The sequence below is a fragment of the Pseudomassariella vexata genome (assembly GCF_002105095.1).
Source record: "Pseudomassariella vexata strain CBS 129021 chromosome Unknown BCR38scaffold_29, whole genome shotgun sequence".
Taxonomy (NCBI): Eukaryota; Fungi; Ascomycota; class Sordariomycetes; order Amphisphaeriales; family Pseudomassariaceae; genus Pseudomassariella; species Pseudomassariella vexata.
Window position 1 is genome coordinate 28,127 of NW_024467984.1, and position 21,294 is coordinate 49,420.

The window sequence follows — 21,294 nt, forward strand, 5'->3', positions numbered from 1 at the left end:
CCATCAAGATCTGTAGATCGTGCCCCCAAGCGCCCTGCGGCGAGCTGACGAATTCGAGATTTTGCCCACCTACGTCCGCTTGCATAATGAACACGCGAGAAAAGCATTGCACAGCTGCAGGCCCCCCAGGTGGTAGAACAAGGGCCCTCGATGCACATCCCGCGTACGCGGGGCGAGGTGTGGTCCATAAGTTCCGACTCGGTCCACCATCGAGATATCCCAGCTCGCCCAGACACCCTTATCTTTTGCTTATTCTGAGCCAATCACGATGTTCGAGACTCACAAGAACGACGCAATATCAACCGAGACGCTGAATGTTATCCAAATGCATCTAGCCTCGCTTTCTGGGCAGCTGCTCTGTACCATGACAAAGCGGAGACCACACGCATTGGTTATGTCCTTTCTTTTTTTGCTGTGTCCCCAACCGGAAATCTCGCAGGACAACGGCCGCCACGCTACTCCGTTATATATCAAGCATATTTACCTGAACTGTCTTGCATAATATGTACACTCCGGTTTCCAGATACAGATACCACCTTGACTCTCCACGGCAAGTCGTGATCACAGCGCTCGGACGACATCTTGACCTCGTCTACTTGCCGTATTTGAATCGCAACCTGTATCAGGAGTAATGATACTGGCACTGGTTCCACAGTAGCCAAGCCATGTGGTGGGACACATCTCTTATCGAGGCTACTGTGACTCGACAGTTCGTCTGTTCGCACCTTCTTCCCGAGGAGATTGAGCGTCTGGACAGAGCCCTTGGGTTTGGCGGCGGTTTGACAGACGGCACTTACTGGGAATGGATCCAAGATAAGGCCAAAAAGATATTCCTCATCCTGGTTGATCTTGGAGTTCCGGATCAGATCTTTGGTGTCATCGACGATGCTTGGGATGACACCGATCTGCCCATCGCACTTGATCAAGTCGAGCGTCTGGCCCTGACTGCCACCAGAGACGATAGGGTCGACAGGAGGTTTTATTATCGCCAGTTCCAATATCTCCTCCACTATGTGGAAAAGGGCCAACATGCAGTCTATCATGACGTGGAAGTGGTGCCCATCGAAGTGGTGGACAGGCGACCCGGAGCTGGGTTGAATGCCAGCCATTCGGTCGACAAAGTCCAGTTGCCTAATAGGCCGGGCGAGATCTTCTCCCGCCGCCGGATTCCTGTAGGCACTGGCAACGGCGTTTTACCGTATGAGGAGTTCCTGTACGAGGTCAACAGCACCAAGAACGTACAGAATGACCATCTCAAGTCGTACTTTGCGTCCTATACGCATCAAGGCTTTGGATATGTCTTGTTTACCCCCGCAAGCGACTATAGTCTGAAGTCCATACTGGCATCCTTGCCAGCACCCCTCAAGGCCCTGCCCAAAAACAACCGACGGCTGCGTGTCATGAACTGGGTCCACTGTCTCGCCGATACCTTATGCTACCTTCATAACCGAGGCCGCTCACACGGCAACATCAGACCTTCGACAATACTTTTCAACACGGAAAACCACGTTTTCTTCACCGACATATCGCGCCTTCGTTCCGAAGCACTGGCAAACTCGTCTGACAAGGCCGCCTTCGACAAGGAATCTTACGACTATGCTGCCCCTGAACAATGGTTTCGACCAACCGCATGCAGCTCAGCACCACATCGCAAAAGCATCCTTTACTCACCTGTACCGGCTTCACCAGAAAATGGCTCCTTTTCAATCAACCGAAATACCGACATGCCCAGCCCTGCTTCAATTCTGAGCACGCCCAACCCGCATCTCAACCCTCAAGCCGCTGATATCTTCTCTCTTGGATGTGTAATCCTTGAACTACTCAGCATGCAGATGAAGCGACAGACTCGCTCCTTTGCTTCCCACCGAGCTGCCAAACACAAAACTCCGGGCCGTGGCGGTGCCGTCTTGGACTCGTCCTTTCACAAGAATCTGAGTCAGGTCGAATCGTGGATGGCAGGGCTTGCTAAAGATGCCAGCAAGAAGGATGACCAGGTCTTTCGTGGTATAGCACCTATGCTGAAGGTTGTAGCTCGAATGCTGTCGGCGGCACCTCATGATCGACCAACCGCCCAAGAAGTGGAGCAACGGATATACAATATTCTGAAGGAATGCTGCCAAATCGAAGAGCCCCATTGCGTACATCAGTACGGCTGGGACTTTGGTTTCGGTAATCTTCGCATAGGCCAGGAGAGCGAGAAGTTGACCATCGCAACGAAGAGACACAGCGGCGGGACATTGAAGTCCCTCGAGTACAGGCGGACGAATAGCAGTGGTAAAGACCGCGAGAGCATTTCCAGCAGTGTTGGCTCTCCGACCTTTCAAAGCTTAAGGGTGAGTAAGGTGAGGACTTGGGAGGCTCCCGTCTATGCAGGTAACCATAACCTAAACCTCCTACCTTCTGGTTTGCACCCCAGAGCGAAGCAAGCTGACTTTTTGGTTTGAACCCCTGCAGAGACCAGCGTTGGGTGATTAGAACGGTGATGATATGTTGATGGCATTGATTGTGGGTATGAGATAAGATTGGTTCGAAGCAAGTGGGAAGGGATAGTCTTTGTGATACCATGTTTGGAGTTCGGTGCCGTGACTTCTGTTTCACCAGGCAGTGGCTCAACAGCTTATAGAAGGGACTAATTGGTTGCAGTACACCGCAGAGTTGTACGTTGATATATATAAAGGTGCACTCGACGCAGAACCTATCACCGGAGATGAGAGACCATGTACAAGAATCGGTCCAAGCTCATTCAAGACCATTAATTTTGAGTTGCTTGATATCTTCTGCATCGTGTTCGTCTGAATACCGTCTCGTTCCCACTCAAACCATGCGCGACATGACTTTGAATTCCCGCCATAAACCAACCATAACTCCCCGCAAGGATAACCAGGCAGAAAAAAAAGGAGAGCCATGACGCCCACAACAAGGCTTCGTTGCAGGCGGGACCATCATCCGCCGAGGACTACGATCTCTCTTGCACTTAACCACTTGTTCTCGATTCCACTGCAATCAAACGCCATTCCTAGTATCGAAGACTCGACGTTTTGCTACTGTTTATCGAATATGGCCAGCCGGCTTTCTGATAGGTGGCGACCGTTTCTGTGTCATGCCAGGGCCATGCCGCTTGCCGACAACTACATGACACCTGCACTCATCCGATCTTGAAGACCCTGGTTCGGCTACTTGGGACATCGGTCACTATCCGTAACGCTGCATTAGCGTATGGTGTCGCTGTGTAGGGGTGACGACGTAGACTTCTTCAAGACGGTAAATACATACTCGTCGTATAAAGACAAAGCTTCTCGATAGGCTTCCTGGCAGGGACACATGTTAAGTTACACCGCCATGGGCCGGGCTCAAGTCTGCTTTGAAGTCGATAGATTGGATATTAGTGTTTATTTACAAACAAAGAAAACATCGTCTGTTCTCGGCGACTGCCATCTTCCATCTATTATTTCAGTCTGAGAGATGCGGTTCTCTCAGATATCCCCGTGCTCCCAAAGTCATTAACAAACTCGTTCAAATTAAGGACGAGGAATGCGATTATCAATGTACAGTTGCTCCTGCGATGCTTCCATGCTCGCATATATCTATGTACGGGGAGGGGGTTTATATGCGCAAGACAAGAACGCCTTGTACGATGCCTTGTGTGATATCATGGTCGTGAATGTTGTGTGTGTGTGCGTGTGTGCGTGTTGCCCGTTTCATGTCATTTCGTCTTGGTAGGTTCCAGCGCGACTTGGCGGGGTATCATCAGAGGAATCTTTGAACGATGCCAGCCACGATCCAATTAAGTGGTGAAAAGGGAGCGGGGGGTATGAAGAAAGGAAAGAACCGTTAGAAGCCAGAAATGAAACGGCTTAATTATTTTTTGGTCGAATCCAACCCAGACATCAATCCAATCATAGCCAGAACGTGAAGATCATCGAAACGCCGACGAGACCCACAGCCATGCCAGCGATTTCGTTAGAACCCGAAACTGCGTTCTGCGTCGAGGAAGCATCGGCGGCGCTTCCAGTTGCAGATGGAACGGCCTCGTAGCCACTAGAGCTCAACGTGGCGCCTAGACTGGGTAGGGCGACGTTGCCGTTAACGAGCCACCCACTCGTGGGTTGAGGGCAATCGCGCGTTGAAACCTTCTTGGCATCATAGGCGGATTTGGAGACGCCGGTCGGAGAGATAGTCGCCCATTGACTCTTTAGGTTGTCGAAGTCAGGGGCAACGGGAGTCGGCGTGCCCTTGACGGTGAACCCACCGACGACATTCTCGCCCGTCGCAGTGGGATCGACCGCGGGCCCGTATGAGATCAAACCGTAGTCGTTGGCCTCGGCTATCCACTCGTAGATCATGGAGCCGCTCCAGTCGTCGACCATGTGGGGTCCGAAGATGGCTGCTTGGTCTTCGAAAGTGCGGCCTCCTTCGCCCGTGTTGCATCCAGTCTCGGAGAAGAAGATGGGAACAGGGAAATTCTTAGCTTGGGCTTCGAGGACGGCGTATCCACTTGTCTCGTAAGTCGAAGGGTCGCACCATTCGTACGAGTTCAAGCCGAAGAAGTCGATGTTCTCCGAGGCATTGCCACCGCACGTCAGATAATTCTGCAGCATAGGTCGCAACTCAGCAATATCAGCCGCCGAGTACCCGACAGGGATCTCGCGGTAGCCCATGGAGCTTCGGTAAGCCTTCAAGTCTCGCGCAGCGGCCTTGATGAAGGGGGCAGCGAGTGAGTGGTTGGATTGGGAGATGATCTCGTTTCCAACGAACAAACCGAGAAGGTTGTCGTATCCCTGAAATGCATCCATGACTTTCTTGTACGCGTCGAACTGCGTCTGGTTCCACGCAGGGGCAGTAGGAATAATGTACGTGGCGAATGTATCCATGTCGATCATGGTGTAGATGCCAGCCTCGGCGAAAGCCGACATGCAGCCATCGTGATCCGCGTCGGGATCCACGTGGTAGACGCGAATGGTGTTGGCTCCCAGAGTCTTCATGAGGTCGGCATCCCTCATGCACTGCTCCGTGTCAACTAGCGGGTCGTCTGTTCACAAGGTTAGCTACAGATGCTTCATTGGGCAAAGCGTTGAATAAAGTAGACCATGGGCAAAAGCTCAGCTCACCTGGGACTAGCTGATATGCGATGCCTTTCATGAACCACTGCTTGCCGTCGCTAGTGAAAAACTTGTTGCCGACGGCCTCGATAGTCTGGATGGCTGTGGCGGCGCCGTAGAAGGTGGCAGCCGCCAGTACACTGGCCAAGAAGCGCATGGTGGTTGGTTGTTGAGCGGCTCGAGTGATCAAGCACTGATGTCGAGCTGACCCAAAAATTGCTACGAATACCCAAGTACGCAGGAATCCAAGGTGATCAAGCAAGTTTTTATGCGAACAAGACCGTCGAGGGGTGTTGGCGAGGGGATGAGAGGAGGGACAGTCGAGCTCGAGCAAGATCAACAACTTATCTGGAGCACCTGCTCATTTATTTCTGTCCAAGGTCGGATGAGGTATCGTGAGGTGGGACGAGCAAACGGGAGGAGCAGCCGTGTCTTCAAAGTTCCAGTGCTGGTAGCGACTGACTTGGCAGCAAACAAGCAAACGAAGGTCCCTTCCTGTCGGTTAGTGTTCCAAGCCAAGACGGTGCTGTCGTCCTTCTCCGCAAACAAACCGCTCCGTGAGTAGTGTTGGCGGGATAGGGAGTGGAGAGCGACGGGAAGATCAAAAGTTCCAGAGAAACGAGCATATCGAGATCAATTAAACCCGGTCATTGCACCCGTCTTAATCAAGCACGCGCTTTTCGCTAAGTTACACATTCAACAATCGTTTCTTACCGGCTGTTACTAGCTGTTAAATCATCCTTGTAAATATCAACAGCTTAACCCATTGCCTCGCTCAAGTGGACTTGATCATGCGGCCTTTTTGCATGTCGACGATGTGATAGGACGGCAGGCAGATAGCTCCGGACAGGGGCACTTTTAGTTATCCCAGAATGGAGCTAGAGTCTCGAAGCAGGCCACAGATGCGCGCAGATGCGGCAAGCTCTTCCTTGATTTTACCACTTTGCTCCCAAATCGGTGGTACAGTGCAGAGGTGCAGCTCTCGCATTGGCTATCATCTTACCTTAGCTGCGTCGATCGACTGTGCAGTTTGGTATACACAGCAGAGGGGATTCAAACTGTTTGCAAGCGCAAGCGACATTCTTGGCTTAAGCCCATGCCCGGTCTCCCGTCTGTCAGGGCTGCGATCAAGCGGCATTTTTCTTGTCGTCTCGGCGGAAAATGCTTGCTTCAGCTTGGCGGGAGCCGTCGCGCGGACATTAGGGACCATTTGTACCACCCCAGCAGCACTGAAAACCGTGTGTCTGCGAAATGGACCAATCTCGACTACCATGTAGACCATTGATAACGATTTCCGTTTGGGATTAGCCGGCAGGGGTTTCGTTTCAATGACGCAGCACACCATTTGACGGAGATCTGCAGTGGTGACTGGGGATTTCTCTTCTATCGTGCGGGTGAGATGGGGAAGCAAGGAAGCTGCAGCATTGCGAGACACTGTGTCTCGAACATGGGAGATCCTATCAATCCTCCGCGTGACTGCCAGTTTGGTGTTGGTGTATCTGTTGTTCTATTGAGGCAAAGCCAAGCCATTCTTGTAGGATATTTTCGTCTCGAGGCACGCAGCATATGCGTATCCGGGCAACACCCAAGATTGAAAGTAATCATTTCTGGACATGAGAGTTTAGCGTGTCCCGCAAAACGCATGTTCTAGCAGAGCAGCTGCGGGAATGAATGAACCAGAAATAGGTGTGTCTCTGTTTTTCCGAAGAAGGCTCCACAAAGCCCCCGCCTCTCCGCTCCAAAAGAGCCACTGTGCTGCTCTGTGGCTGTGCACCTGACTAACTGCGGGCTTGAAGACGACTTACAGACAGAGCTGAGTGCCAGCGTTTTGACAGCTCCTATCTCAAAAGCTTTTAAGCTACAAAAACAGTTCCAAGGTTTGCGAACACAGCATTCCATACTTCATTCTAAAGCTCGACTCCAGTCTCCAATCGGGGGCGCGCACTGACAATATCACGCCGTCTTGACTGCAATTTGGCGCACAAAATGAATGATGGCCGTTGTCTCGGGCCAATGGCCTTCATTCAGAATACCTCTAATGCTTGCAGCCACTTCCACCGAGGAAGTGTATTGGGCGAGCAGAGTGACGGGCATGGAAACAGTTTTTCTGAAAAGAAAATATTCAACGTCAGCCATCTTCGACTGCAAAGTCATTTCTTCATTTAGTTGCAGGCCCTTGCGCAAGGTCGGTGGCTCTGGAGCTGGAGCCTGGAGTGCTCCTTCGATTATACGGAGAACGTATGAGTGCAAGAGAACCCGGATGCCCGTCGTCACTTCCTCCGCCTCGACTTACCAACGAACCAATGGAACTCTTCAGCGCGGTCCACGACAGACTCCTACTATATTCAATCTCCCACCTTCGACAAGCCTGCCAAACATTCGTACAACTTCATCCTATGACTCCTATATATACCTGCCCTAGTAACATTTAAAATCACTGCTTGACCACTCACGTCAGCCAATTATCGGCGCTGTCGCCCTAGAAACCCTCTGCCCATCATGTCCGCGAACGTCGAAGAGCCTAAACACACCACACACCAAGAAGGACCATGGTGGAAATGCAATACGGACAAGTTGCGCATCGACTGGCGCAACAAGCTGCCCTTCAAAGACCGCCCCTAGCTGAGGTGGATAGTTTTGATTGGCATGGGGCTTATTGTCATCGCCATCTTGATCATAGGCATTGTCATGACTGCCAACTACTATGCCGCTTACTACGCTTCTGGTGTCTGGCTGCTACAGAAGGGGGAGAGTGGCACTGCGATGGAGGTGGCTGCCGACATCCAGACTCCAGATGTGGATGGCATGGAGTCAGCCGCGACGTTGCAGACCGTTGAAACCAGAGCTAGGGTGGATATCAGGGCAAGAAAAGCACAGTACGGAATGGAGAACGACGGATTGAACCCTCCGTTGGTCGCATGTGGCAGTCTCACCTGCTCAAAGCAAGGCCAGCCAGTAAGTCTACCTCCGTCTAGATTGTCATGAAAGAATGTATAAGCTGATATGACCGAAGAACATCTGCTGTCCACTGGGCATGGCTTGCTATCCGCACGGGTTAAGCAATTCCAAGATCGCATGCTGCCGTAGCACATTGCAATGTGCTGACGACCTCTCCCCGGTATGTATGGAGGGAACGACGCAGTGCGACAGCGAACAAGGGGGGGGTTGTTGTGGAGTCGGTATGCAGTGCTCACGCGATGGGTGTCTGAAGGTAGCCAACTCGGCTACCACCACTGTATACAAAATCGGCGAGGTTCCAACTTCGGTCACTTGGAAGACTTCCAGCACACCGAGTTCCAGTGTACAGGCCACGGCGACTACGTCCAACTCTGCCACGAGCAGCACCTTATCATCATCTACTACTGGCTCAGAGGACACTTCGTCTTCGTCCGGTCCATCCCAGACGTCTCAATTCGGCTCCAGCACGCAGGCCACCGCGTCTCCATCCGCTACGTCGGGCACTTCTCATTTTGAGGCGTCGTCACTATGGACTACAACGTTATCTGCTTTTACAATGGTTTTCCTGGGCTGGACTTGAGTTGTCCCCTTTACCACACCATTTGCCGCCACAGAAGTCAGCTCTCAATCATCACGCCATAATCCGCCAATGGAAGCGATACTGCCAAGGACTTCATTTCCGACGCAAGAGATCAGGCAGTCGGAATGCACAGAACTGGCTCATCGTTCTGGCATCGAGGGGAAGAAATGCAAGATTGATCCAACGGCCCCCTGCCTCTAGAACATGGTTGTCAAGTGATGTTGCAAAAGGGCCCCGACAGGGCCGACAATCCAATATCCCGCGTGCTTTCTTATCTTCCAGTCTGGTGAGACTTGACCCTATATCGCCTTGTCTCAACCGGAATGCGAGCAAACCGAGGCTAGGCTTGCGGTTTAGACGTTTCACAAGTGCGGAAAGCTGGGTGCTTCAGACATTGATCGCCGACCGGCATCCAAATTGCGGGGAGTCGCTGAAGAGGTATCAACAATTTGTGCAGCATCCGACGGCTTCAAAAGCCTCAAAAGATTTATTGTCAAAAACCCAAGCATGCTCGCCCCCAAGTCACCGGCTGGATTTGTGCACAGGAGGACCTGGCAATATGTTGCAGTGAAGCCGCTTACTCATAATTTCGTCAAGTTCATTGTCTACCGAACCAACAGTTTCATGCTATGTGTTATGTCTCGCAGATCCTATGCTAGGATCGAAAAAACAGTCAAAATCCCGTTTTGTCGTTCGTCACGGGTGGAGACTAGTCGTAGAATGAACCTCCAACCGCTCCTGTTTGTGTTTCTCTCTCGTCATCGGCCAGCTGACGATTCTCTGCTTGCATGAAATCAGCTCGTTTGACATTTCTCCATCCTTCTTTATCTCTTACTCAGCCGTCAACCATTGCCACGGGTCATCATGTATCAAGATCGGATGAAACCAGGATCCTCCTTTGTCAAGTGTTGCAGCTGGGCATCTAAATAGTCATGCTATTGGCATTTTAAGCCCGATGGCTTCAATCACATATAAAACGGAATTGTGGACTAAGTACTGACACATGGCTCCTCCTCTCTCCAGATTAAGGCTCGAGAGTCGGCGAACCTCTTCGACGTTGAGATTGGTTGGGATTCATTTACGAGGAAAACGAGCCGAAATAAAACTTGCCCGGTCTTTGCGGTTTAATTATTATTTCCTGTGAGATGTGAGCGGTTCATGTCACCTATGCGAGCGAGTCTGCCACCTATCGAAAGTCTGACCTTTCCAGACCCCAGCAATCAAAAGTCATATCCTACTTCGAATACGACGGTGACACCCCGAAGATGTCGCTACTATTTTACCGTCGCCCTGATTATCTGGGCCACGACAAACAACAGTTGACTGAGTCGAAATGCGCCTCCTACCTAGAAGCGGCGGAGGCGAGTAAACCTCATATACCTAAGGAGCTTTGCTTTGACGAGATTGTCAAGAATAATACACTCCCGGTAAGTTAGCCATCGCTGCTTCTCGACCTGTAGGGGGTGTGGTACTGATCTGCCACTAGCCATGCTCTCTCAACGACTTCATGGACTACCTCATGTATGTCGAGTACAACGCAGAGTGTTTGCAATTCTTCCTCTGGTACTGCGACTACGTCGAGCGCTGGAGCGGACTACCTAAGGAACGAAAGGAACTTTCTCCCGCATGGGATCCTAGCAAGATGCTACAGCCCAGGTCAACAGCGCACTCTCGGTCAAGAAGCTTGAGCGAGCAGACCGAGAGGATGAATCGGATTCTATTGATACTGGAAAAAGATCCCAAGGATGGCGAGGGAGCAAAACGGCCAGGGAGGAAACCGCAAAGGACGGAATCGAACTCGACCAATTTCTCCTGGCCGCGGGGTTCGTCGTTGGATACAAAACGCACCAATGAGGAAACTGGAAGTGAGTGGCAGCAATGTGAGTTCTTCTTCTACGGAGGCTACTCGCGGACACACGATGTTGATAATTCGATGCAGTAGTCTCAGCACAGCCCTTCCGAGACGAGATGACACGCATAGTCCGTCATTACATCTCCTCAACTGGCCCGCGCCAGCTGAATCTCACACACTCAGACCGAAACTCCTGTATGCAAGCTGTCCAGCAAACAACTCACCCTTCCACCCTGCTCCCGGCATTCGCGGCCGCCGAAGCTTTATTAAAGGGCCAGAGCCACCCTAATTTCATCCGCTGGAGTGTATCAAACAGCAACCGGCCCCGCGTCATTTTCATGCGATGGCTTGCCGCGGCACTCATCGTCCTCGGCTTCGCCCTCGACGCGGTCCTGGTTCTCTCCGGCTTGAACCGCTTCATACGGATGACGGCCCTGCCGCTGTGGTGTATTGGTTTCTCATTCCTCGTGGCGTCGCGGCATGGGTTGTGTATTATTCTGCACTGGAATTATAAGCGGAATCTTAGGCCTTGGGAGCAGTTCTCTGATGAGGACTTCAGCGGTAGCGTACTACACGAGAACGACAAAGCTGACAGTGGTGATAATGGCAGCAATGAGACGAAAGCCAAGAAAGACAACACCGAAAAGGAGAAGAACAGAAAAAGCCAGCACAAGAAGAAGAGCCCAAGTACTAGCAGTCGCATCGCCAGCGCGGACCTCCAGGGCAAACCCAGTCTACAGTGTCTGGGAGGGCCCATTGCGTTTGACGAGGAGCCTTGGGTGGGTTCATACCAAAACAGGTCGGGTTGGAACAAGGTCTTCGAGGTTTCCATTGTGACACAAAACAAGCACTTGCGTGCCATGCAGGATCGGGTGACCTTTGAGGCCATGGCATGGGGGACGCTGCTGGCGTTGGGGCTGGCGACGGGTTCGGTTTTTATACCCTCTGGTAACTTCTACTAATGTGATATTCTCACGCATTAATGAGATCGCGTAACTTCTTCCCCTTTACAGCAACAGAAATTGCTGGTCCATAGCCGTGCCTACTAGTCAGTAATTTCCGTCTGGTCTGTATGAACTCGTTGACTGAGCCTGCGAATGAGGACCCAACGTGGACAGATCAGGACAGAACCATTCCAGCATCATAGGCGAGGCTAGTGTGCACATGGATATTAATGGAATTTGCGTAGTCGGACAGGGCATTGTATGAACGAACATTGTGCCGCTGATGCAGCATGTAAATTTACAATGCGACATCGCAATACGTCTTCACCTATGTGCCTTGAGGCCGCATGGAAGTAGTTTTGCCAACTCAAAACGCCAGCCCATGTTGATGGTATCCCTTTTCCATAAATAAACGCCAACCCAATGCAAACCAGATACGCCATGCGGGCATACTACTTTTCCTGAGCCAGAATCATCTTCTCACGCTCACTCTTCCTCTTCTCAAACTTCTTCTTCGAATGGTTGCGTTCGTTCTCTTCACGTCTTTTGAGAGCCTTAATCTCCTCGGCCTTGATAGTTCCGGCCTTCTTCACCACCTTGGGCACGTGTCTATGGCGCTTGATGCGCCTTATCTCTGGCATATGAGCATATCTATCAGAAAGTGCCTCATTATACTCAAGCGCCTGGCGTTGTCGAGCCGACTTCACACCCTCCCGCTTGGAGGCATTGGAGCGCCATAATCGAATATTGCCTATGCCAATCAGTATTTATCCTCAACGATGATGGTAGAGTCAGGGAAAGCCCTGGATTACTCATCTCATCAAGTGAATAACTTACCATCATCTGAACCAGACAAGATGTACTTCGAGTCCGGAGTCCATTTAGCCGAGAATACTCTTTGCATGCGTTTCTATCACAGCAGTTAGTAGTTTGGTATTTCAAGGGAGACGAAGAACCGTGGGTGACGTACTGTGTGGTATATGTCTCGAGAGTGACCTTTGTCTCTGCACCACAGGCGAACTGTACGGTCATAACTTGCAGTTACTAACTCTTCTCCAGTTGGAGAAAACTCGACGCTAGTCTTGGATCAGCAATTGCCATCTTGAAAGGACTGGGGTTTCCAGTGACTTGACTTACTCCATTACGGCTGCCACATGGTCCTTCAGAACATTCAGAGCTCTGTCCATTCTTCGCATATCAAAGATATAGCAGTTATGATCTTCTGATGCAGAGGCGAAATTGAATGCTTCCATCGGATTCCAGGCAATGGCATTCGTGGCAAACTTCAGTACAGTCTTGGCAACAGGCATGCTCGTTCTCAGATCTTGCCATGACAATTAGCATTGACTTGTGTTAAGAGCTTCGGCTTCGGAGTACTCACCATAGAGGACGATAGATCTGTCTGTAGCACAAGACGCCAACACGCTCGTCTCAATCTGGTTGAATGAAACATTGGTGATGGTATCGGTGGAGTTCGGCCATTGAACTACAGAAGTATAAGTACGGTGTTCATAGATGAAAGTGTATGCATAGGACATATTAACGTACGTATTTCTGGCGCTGCGGTATGCCGCTCGAGGTCATAGATGGAAATGACGGAGGATGCAGCAGCGAATGCATTGCGCGAGCGGTGGTGGGACAAGCTTGTGAAAGCGTTGGTGCCGAGCCAAGTCGATATAGGGGCGGAATCGCTGTTGGTCTGGTATGGGTCGAAGAGCTTCACATATCGGTCTGCGGCACATGTGAGGAGTTTCTGGTCTCTTGTCCAAGACATCCCTAGCGAGTGTTAGCAGGGTGGAACGACAATTGCAAAATGTTTTCCTACCCTTCACGATGTTTTCATGTGCCGAGCCGTGCCAAATCTCTTCCCTGCTGGTGAGATCCCAAACTTTGACAATTCCGTCACCACTGCCACTTGCAAAACGTTCCAAGGAGTTCGGATCCTGTTCAGTAGCCCAACGTCAGTCGTCTCTCCTGCTGACCGTGTCCCAGTGAAATCACCTTTGCGAGACAGTAAACTCCGTCTGTGTGTCCATGGCCAAGCTGGGCGATGAAAGGCTGCGCAAACATGCCTGATACGTCAAAGTTAGCCCTCTGTTCTTCTAAATCTATCGTTGTGCATCGTGAAGTCCTCGTCGAGATCTCAGGGACCAAACCGCCTGGTTCTGACAGTTTCAATCCCTGAAACGAGAAGCAGGCGGGATGCATGAATTCGAGTCCGTCCTACTCACGTTCCAACTTTGTCGCATTCAAGGCTCGAGTGTATTCGCGCGCTCGTTCGAACGGATGGAGGGCGGGATCCAAGTTCCTCGGAGCTTTGGGCACAGAGCCCGGGGGCTGATGAGCCGAGATTGATCGGCTTAAGGTCTTGATCTTCATGGTGTCGCAATTAGTACACGATGCTTCCGATAGTCTTGAAGATCGTCGTCGTCGGGAAATTGGCGACCGGAAATTGTTGGCGTAGGAAGCTGCTGGGCTGCTGGATCTCGAAGTTATCGAAGTGGGTTGTTATCGATTGCTGAACTTTTTTTTGGAGTTCTGAGTTGACCTAGCTAGCTTTGAAATAGAGAGATCCGTGCGCCATGCCAGGGGGTATGGATGCAGCCCCGTCCGCGTTTGCGCGGCAACCTAGGAGCCTCTGCAAGGCTGGAAGCACCTGGAGCTCCGATTCAAGTTGGCAGTCGTCAGATGTACTTTGAGCGTCCCCCATTCTGAACTAACATCTACAACGAGACGACATACACCACCGAATACCCCGGCGATTCTGCTACAACTAATAACAACCCATAGCAACCCAGGATATTGCATTTACGTCAATCACACCCCATCCAATCCCCATAAACAACGGTCATCATGGCTGCAGGCAAGTCGGCCGTGAAAGAGGCGCAAACGCTAGCCAACACCGATCCCCGAAAAGCCGAAGCCATCTACAAGGACATTGTCACGAAGCCCCCGTCAATCAACTCAGATGCCGCCATAAAGGAGTACGAGACGGCCTTGATCAGCTTAGGCGAGCTATACCGGGACGAGAAGTCAGTCATCTGGGCCTCGTTGACATACCGAACATCGTGGCTGACATAGTGTGTTTAGGAAGCCACAGGAGTTGGTAGATCTCATCATAACCAGCAGAACGGTTCTCTCCTCCTTTGCGAAGGCCAAGACGGCCAAGTTGGGTAGGTTTGTTCCCATCGTGACAAGTGCCCGCCTAGCTGACTAAGGCCCTCGACAGTCCGCTCGCTACTTGACCTGTTCGAGGCCATCCCCAACACGAACGACATCCAGATCGCCATCACCAAGTCATGTATAGAATGGGCGACATCGGAGCGCCGAACCTTCCTACGCCAAAACCTCGAGACCCGGCTTGTGACGCTCTACATGGCCAAGCAGTCGTACTACGAGGCCCTGACGCTCATCAACGGCTTGCTGCGCGAGCTCAAGCGACTGGACGACAAGCTAGTCCTGGTCGAGGTGCAGCTTCTTGAGTCTAGGGTGTACCACGCGTTGGGCAACATCTCGAAAGCACGGGCGGCGCTCACGTCGGCTCGCACGAGCGCCGCCTCCGTCTACACGCCGCCGCTGCTGCAGGCCAACCTGGACATGCAATCGGGGATGCTCCACACGATGGATCAGGACTTCAACACGGCATACTCGTACTTCATCGAGGCGCTGGACGGGTATCATACGCAGGAAGAGACGGTCAAGGCGACGGCCGCGCTGCAGTACATGCTGTTGTGCAAGATCATGCTCAACCTCGTCGACGACGTCAACAACCTCATGGCGTCCAAGCAGGCCCAAAAGTACGCGGGCCAGAACCTCGAGGCCATGAAGGCCATTGCGCGCGCCCACTCGAACCGGTCCCTCGAGGAGTACGAGCGGGCCCTCGCCGCCTACAAGTACGAGCTCGGCAGTGATGCCTTCATCCGCAACCACCTGCGCCGCCTCTACGATGCCATGCTCGAGCAGAACCTCATCAAAGTCATTGAGCCCTTCAGCCGCGTCGAGATCGACCACATTGCCAAAATGGTCGGTCTCGACACCCAGCAGATCGAGCGTAAGCTTAGCCAGATGATCCTTGACAAGGTCATCATTGGTGTTTTGGACCAGGGTGCTGGCTGCCTGATCATCTTCGACGAGACGCACCGCGACCAGAGCTACGATGCTGCGTTGACGACGATTGAGAAGTTGGGGAACGTGGTTGATGTGCTCTATAGCAACCAGGCTTCCATGCTTGAGTAAAGCTGCGTCGGAAAGCAGGATGGCATAAGGGCGGCGGAGGTTAGGAGGCGCCGGTCGGAATTGTAATACTAGGATTGTAGACAGACACAGACTACGGCGTCAATTCAGAGAAGGCTGGGCGATAGCTGCATCATAGGTAAAATACCTAGAGTGAATTATGCAATCGGTGCAAATTGAATGAGAGCAAAAATGAACAATAGGAAAGTGCCGGCGCAAAACTTGTCTCCGGGTATTTATATAAACAATGTAAACCAAGCCAAACGCCTGGCCTGGCAAGGCCTAATACGTTTGCCTGTGTCTGGTGATGCTCTGCCGAGCCTTGCCTTGTCCTTCTAAACGCCGTTCCCGTTCCAATAGTAGTCAGACCCAACCGACTAACCCTTCCAGTTGAAAAACCAACATACAACCATCCATCCAGTTGTTTCTTCGTTCTTTCTTTTGTTATTTCCTTCATGTAATCGCAACTACTACTACTACTACTGCTGCTGCTGCAGCTTCTTCCTCTCCCCACCCTTAATAATCCCCTTCCGTCTCCTCTCCTCCCCGACCACAAGCGCAAACAATCTCTTCGCCAATACTCTTTCGTCCCACCCGCCGACCTCGAACCGAAACGCCTCGACGATATCGAGGTGCCAGGGCTCGAGGATCATGCGCTCGCCCTGGGCGCTGACCTCTTTCCCCAGGATGGCCTGGGTCCGGCGCTTGTCCTTCGTGGGTAGGGGGCAGCGCTGCTGGAAGAGCAGGGGGTCACGGCGCCGGAGCTGTAACATCTCGTCAAGTCGGACCCAATGCTGTTTTCTCCAAGTTGTTGGGCTGAGGAAAGATGAGGTGGAGGATTTGGAATTCGATGTGGAAGTGGAGGAGGTAGAGGGTTTGGGTCGGGTGTTGCGACTCGGGGCCGAAGAAGGGGGGGCAGAGGTGAAGTCAGTAGTGGATGAATTGGATGAGTTGGATGAGTTGGAGATGGAGAGACGGCTCTCAGTCCCACCCCGCTTCTCTTTTTCTTTGTTTTGGTCCTCATGCACGACGGGCAACAGCAGTGGTTGATTCTGCGACAATGTGCGATTACCCAGAGACAAACTCGGGACGTTTCGCTGCTCAGTCCGCATTTGAGCCTGTGCCAGGGGGTTTAGCGTGGCAGCCGAGAACTCGACGACGCGGCCAGGAGTGCGCGGCTTCAAGGGCGAGCGCATGCACGACTTGGTTGGGGAAAGAGTCCTGTCCCACTTGGATGGTTTGGCGCGCGGCGGTAAGCGCTCATACTCCGATTCGACGCTCAGGATGGATGACTCGCCAATATTCTGGTCGCCATGTGGTTGGTGCATGTCATCATCGTAACTTGGTTTCTCCGGACTGACGGGCGTTGTCTGCCTACTAGGTGTGAAAAGTGAAGCCGTGTTGCGCGATTGGCGCGACAGCGGCGTGAAGTTTTGTTTCTGGGGGATGTGAGGGAATTCCTGCCGCTCTGGGGTAGAGGGCGACGGTGCGTATGTGTCTGCAACTGTGTCGTTTGACTTGAGAGCACTGCCAGGAGAGAACAGGTCAACGCGGCGCTCCGGGCTGGGATTGAAGAACTTCTGGGGAATGGATGGAAAGAGGCCGGGAGCTCGTAGTACCGATCGCGGTTCCTCAGTGTTCTGTGCTGGCCGAGTCCGAGGTGTAGGTTTTGCGACGGCCTTGGGCGCGTTTTCACCATTGCCTTGTGGCAAAGGTGCGGGTGAGGAGAAGAAGGACAGGATGTTGAAGGCGCTGAATCTTGACTTAGCCGACGCCGGCTTCTCTTGTGTTGTTGGTACCTTTTCCTTCTGCTTCGGCACCATGGAGTATTCCTCAGTGTCTCCCTCCCGTTCTGATAGCATGGAATACTGGGTAATATCACTTCTCTCGCGGGCTTCCTGCTGCGGCTTTGCCCGGTCCTGATGCCGAGACACTTTGGAATAATTTTCGGGTTCGGGGATGTCATCCTGCTGAGGTGACATGAGGTGATCTTCAAATCCGGGCAAGTCGTCATCCTGCTGATGTGGCATGGGATGATCCTTAGGTTCGGGCATGACATCATACTGTTCATATACCTTGGAATAATTCTCAGGTTCAGGGGTATCCTCATCTTGCTCAACTGCGATTCCATAGTCCGCAGGTTCAGGGGTATCCTCATCTTGCTCAACTGCGGTTCTATAGTCCGCAGGTTCGGGGATATCCTCCTCCTGTTGATGCACCATTTCATGGCCCTCAGATTCAGGGATCTCTTCATCATGCCGAGCTTCTATTGGATAGTCCTCAGGTTCATACTCAGCCGCCCGCGCAGCCTCCATGGCTTCCTGTGCCTTCGGTTGAGCAGTGGGGTTGGCGATTTCCTTCAGCAAGAAAAACTCGTCGTCACCCACGCTTTCAGGACTGTATTCAGCCTCGATCTCGATCTGGGCAGGGCTCCGAACTTCGTCTTGGTAAATCAGACGTCTCGTGCTCTTTCTCCAGGGGCTCGGAAGTTTGCTGCGGCGCGGAGGGGGTACTTTTGTCTGCACTTGTCCTTGCGGTTTACCTTGCGACTGCCTGCGGGCTTGTGCTTCCGCCCGAACAACTTCGGCAGGCCGAGGCGTCGACCGGGAAGCTTCAATATCCCAAAGGTCGACCTCTTCTTCTTCTCCCTCGTCATCAGACCGGTTGCCGCTGTCATCTTCAGCTTCATACGCAACTTCGTCTTGTCTCTCTAGATCATTCGCATCCTCCATGTTCGTCTCGGGATCCCCTCGCTCCTCGATATGCTGCGCTCCCTGTGAGTCCTCTGCAACCCCAAAGTCCATAACTTGGGTACCATTGGATCCTCGAGTACCAAAGAGACTCGAGTTTATGGAATGAAAAGGTCTTGATATGGACAAGCGCCTCCCCTTCTGTTGCGCCGGACTACTCTCGTTCGCCGCAGAGCCCATATCATCACTTGTCGCCGGCGCAGCTCTGGTAGAACTCGTCACCAAAGGAAACTTGATTGGCTGTCCAGGTCGAGGAGTCTCGCCCTGGTTTCTTTGGTCATAAGCCGACATTCGCAACGATTCCGTTTGGGAATGGCCATGCATGTCCGGGCCGAAGGGATCCTCCACATTGCCTAGTATGTCACGAGGACCAGTTGCTTGTAGTTGGCTTTGGCTTTGGCTAAAGTTGGATTTGATGCTTTGCGCAAATGACGCTATGGCATTGAAGGTCGAGTGGGTGCCATTTTGGGACAACAAGGTTTGACCATCGCTGTTTGGTGATTTAGCAACCGAGGATTGGCGCGACTCGTTGACCACTGATGATCCTCGAAACGGACTTCCCAAGCTGCTCTCACGGCCGTCAGGAGACGATCGGTCCGTCATGACGCTTTGTAGTGTTCTGCCCACCCGGACAATCGGGGACAGAGTTGGGCGTCTGACAGGCGCCGGCGGCTGGAGCAGCGGACCTTGGGCTTGTGCTAGGTCTGGAGATTCTGATCTGGCAGCAGGTAGGGGGGGAGATGAGGCAGGAGGCGACGGAGTCCCTGCCAGGTCTTGCTCTGTTTGTATGGGTTTAGAAATGGTTTGCTTGATTGCCGGCGGGGATGACCGGATATTAAGATCAGATGTGTTTGGAATAGCTGCTTGTGATTCGTCCACATGTTGCGTCATGCCGTCTTGGGTGGTGTTCTTAGAACCTGCGGCCGAAGAGGACGTATCGTCAGGAGTGGGTAGTCTACTAGATCCGAACGAGTTGGCTGTCTTACTGGCCGATGTAGCTTCTCTTCCAGCTGTTGAGCTAGCAGGACTTTCGTCTTGGCTTGATAGTTGCTGGATTGCCGGGCGTGGACGTGGTCGAGGGGTAGCTGCCTCGAGCACCTCATCCGGTATTTCTGAAAAAGAGTCGTCGTACATGCTGGTGTCCTTGTTTTCCGTAGTGGGGTCTGTGGGCTTCATTGTCAATCTTCGGGGTGTAGCTGCCTTGAGGACGCTGTCCGGAACACTCGAAAAGGAGTCCTCTGTTCGAGGGTCTGTGGCGGGTGCTTTGCTAACGAACACTTGTCTGCTCAATGGCAAGGGCGTTTGCTTTTGCCTTCTTGGACTTCGTGATGGACTTCTCGACCATGCTTGACGACTTGACACAACCGAGTCTGGCGCGGCCATGTTCCCTGGTAGCATGGGAGAGCTTTGGTACGCTGGTATTCGCCCTCTGCTAACTGTGTCTCCCGTCTCCTGGCCTGATTGGCTCCGAGTGCTGCTTCTGAGGGCTGATTGGCTCTGGGTACTTGCTCTCATTTCTGACTGGCTATGGGTGCTGTTTCTCAAAGATGCCATAGTCTGATTTATCATCATATTCGTCTCATCCCCGGCGTTGTCGGCATCGTGGTAGCCCGGAATGAGACCACTCTGGTTGCTCTGAAATGAAGCTTGAAAGGATGGTAGAGACTCGACTGCAATCATACTGAAGTCCGAGGCATGATCCAGAGTATTATTATCTTGACCATTGTAAGTCCCTTCTCTAGCTTGGCCCGATAAGGATTCCAGGTCACTGTGAGGCTCCGTCATAAAATCCTCGAACAAATCTGCGTCTCCACCGTCCCACCGAGCCTCATGCCCCGATGCTTCGTTCGGCTCAGGTTCTTGCCCGGATTCTGGTCGCTGTCCGTCATGTTCTGTAAAGGTGTAATTGATGTCCGGCTGTGGCGGTGAATCAAAGGATGGTAACGTAGGAGCATCCATTTCCTCTGTCGCATGGGTTTCACCTTCGGGCCGTTTAGTTCTTGTAGTGCTAGCCTCAGAAGGTCCTTCGCCGCCCGTTTGCTCCTGCAACATATTCGGACCCACGCCTTTATCTTCAGCTTCGCTGATAGCATCCGTCAGAATGGCCACCTCTTGGGGCATCGACGCCTTCCTCGGTCGTCCTCGTTTCCTCCCAGTCGGCTGACTCGATGGCACCACCGGAGTGGCTGCTTTCTTGGGTCTTTTCGCCGTGCTCTTGAGCTTGGACATAGCCTCCGTACCAACATTCCCATCCGTCTCCATCAGCGCATCGCCGAAAATGCTGGCCTCGGACTCAGCATCGCCGTGGCGCTGTTGTCTTTGTGCCGGAGTCTTGCGCATGGGGGTGCCCGCACGCTTCTTCCCCCTAGGATTTGGCGTCGCATTTTTGCTCCCCGGCGGACGTCCACGGCGTCGCGGTGTCGGTGCCTCCTCACCATTATCACCCCCTTCATCGTCTGTCAAGCCTCGTAGCGGAACTGTTGTTGTTGTTGTTGTTGTCGTACCCGTTTCCCTCCTGCGGCTAACGCTGCGCGATGGTGACGAAGTAAAGAGACGGCGGCTTGTGGCGCCCTGGCTCTTGGCAAAATCTTCGGCTTCGACGGTAACGAGTATCCTCTGCGGCGCCAGCTCATTGCCGACATCAAGCTCAAACGTCTGTTTCCGGGGCGACTTGCCGGTGGACGAAACGCGGGTCCGGGGTGTGGTCTCCGGCACGAACAGTGACGAGTATTGCGAACGTGCCGAGCTGTTGGCTGTACGGCGGGTGGATCGGCGCATGGAGCTCGGTATCTCTTCGTCTATCAGGGGGTCTGGCGACGACATGAGGTCGATGAAGCTCGCCATCGTATGTTAGGTTTTGGCGATGCGCGCGACCGAC

At 52.6% G+C, this 21,294-nt stretch overlaps 7 protein-coding genes across 7 annotated transcripts; 4 read left to right on the plus strand and 3 right to left on the minus strand.

Annotated features, from left to right (window-relative positions):
* Positions 1-665: 665 nt before the first annotated feature.
* BCR38DRAFT_462068 (protein kinase) lies at positions 666-2,633 on the plus strand (the record flags this gene model as incomplete). Its single annotated transcript, XM_040862600.1, has 2 exons — positions 666-2,274; positions 2,602-2,633. The coding sequence occupies 2 exons, from the start codon at positions 666-668 to the stop codon at positions 2,631-2,633; spliced, it is 1,641 nt and encodes a 546-aa protein (XP_040709442.1).
* Positions 2,634-3,896: 1,263 nt separating this feature from the next.
* Positions 3,897-5,256, minus strand: BCR38DRAFT_491227 (Glucanosyltransferase-domain-containing protein; the record flags this gene model as incomplete). Its single annotated transcript, XM_040864634.1, has 2 exons — positions 3,897-5,029; positions 5,109-5,256. The coding sequence occupies 2 exons, from the start codon at positions 5,254-5,256 to the stop codon at positions 3,897-3,899; spliced, it is 1,281 nt and encodes a 426-aa protein (XP_040709443.1).
* A 2,377-nt stretch (positions 5,257-7,633) lies between these two features.
* BCR38DRAFT_127061 (uncharacterized protein) lies at positions 7,634-8,891 on the plus strand. Its single transcript, XM_040853521.1, has 2 exons — positions 7,634-8,054; positions 8,113-8,891. The coding sequence occupies exons 1-2, from the start codon at positions 7,746-7,748 to the stop codon at positions 8,635-8,637; spliced, it is 834 nt and encodes a 277-aa protein (XP_040709444.1). The 5' UTR covers positions 7,634-7,745; the 3' UTR covers positions 8,638-8,891.
* Positions 8,892-9,902: 1,011 nt separating this feature from the next.
* On the plus strand, positions 9,903-11,451 carry BCR38DRAFT_357246 (regulator of G protein-like protein; the record flags this gene model as incomplete). Its single annotated transcript, XM_040857087.1, has 3 exons — positions 9,903-10,064; positions 10,124-10,517; positions 10,580-11,451. 3 exons carry the CDS (start codon positions 9,903-9,905, stop codon positions 11,449-11,451), a joined length of 1,428 nt encoding a protein of 475 aa, XP_040709445.1.
* Positions 11,452-11,526: 75 nt separating this feature from the next.
* BCR38DRAFT_452763 (U3 small nucleolar RNA associated protein) lies at positions 11,527-13,964 on the minus strand. The gene is made up of 9 exons (XM_040861546.1): positions 13,665-13,964; positions 13,435-13,505; positions 13,259-13,376; positions 12,982-13,209; positions 12,815-12,919; positions 12,571-12,757; positions 12,404-12,509; positions 12,271-12,343; positions 11,527-12,184 (listed from the first exon to the last, which is right to left on the minus strand). Exons 1-9 carry the CDS (start codon positions 13,810-13,812, stop codon positions 11,886-11,888), a joined length of 1,335 nt encoding a protein of 444 aa, XP_040709446.1. The 5' UTR covers positions 13,813-13,964; the 3' UTR covers positions 11,527-11,885.
* Positions 13,965-14,286: 322 nt separating this feature from the next.
* BCR38DRAFT_491231 (uncharacterized protein) lies at positions 14,287-15,669 on the plus strand (the record flags this gene model as incomplete). The annotated part of the gene is made up of 3 exons (XM_040864635.1): positions 14,287-14,465; positions 14,524-14,606; positions 14,663-15,669. The coding sequence occupies 3 exons, from the start codon at positions 14,287-14,289 to the stop codon at positions 15,667-15,669; spliced, it is 1,269 nt and encodes a 422-aa protein (XP_040709447.1).
* Positions 15,670-16,145: 476 nt separating this feature from the next.
* Positions 16,146-21,260, minus strand: BCR38DRAFT_491232 (uncharacterized protein; the record flags this gene model as incomplete). Its single annotated transcript, XM_040864636.1, has 1 exon — positions 16,146-21,260. The coding sequence occupies one exon, from the start codon at positions 21,258-21,260 to the stop codon at positions 16,146-16,148; it is 5,115 nt and encodes a 1,704-aa protein (XP_040709448.1).
* Between the last annotated feature and the right edge of the window lie 34 nt (positions 21,261-21,294).

Excerpts from the sequence above, each read along its gene's own strand:
- BCR38DRAFT_127061 (XM_040853521.1), top strand. The coding sequence starts at position 7,746 with ATGGGGCTTATTGTCATCGCCATCTTGATCATAGGCATTGTCATGACT. Across the intron at positions 8,055-8,112 it reads GCTCAAAGCAAGGCCAGCCA|AACATCTGCTGTCCACTGGG; the intron begins GTAAGTCTACCT and ends ATATGACCGAAG.
- BCR38DRAFT_452763 (XM_040861546.1), bottom strand. The coding sequence starts at position 13,812 with ATGAAGATCAAGACCTTAAGCCGATCAATCTCGGCTCATCAGCCCCCG. Across the intron at positions 13,506-13,664 it reads GAATGCGACAAAGTTGGAAC|GCATGTTTGCGCAGCCTTTC; the intron begins GTGAGTAGGACG and ends TTGACGTATCAG. Across the intron at positions 12,920-12,981 it reads TACCGCAGCGCCAGAAATAC|TTCAATGGCCGAACTCCACC; the intron begins GTACGTTAATAT and ends ATACTTCTGTAG.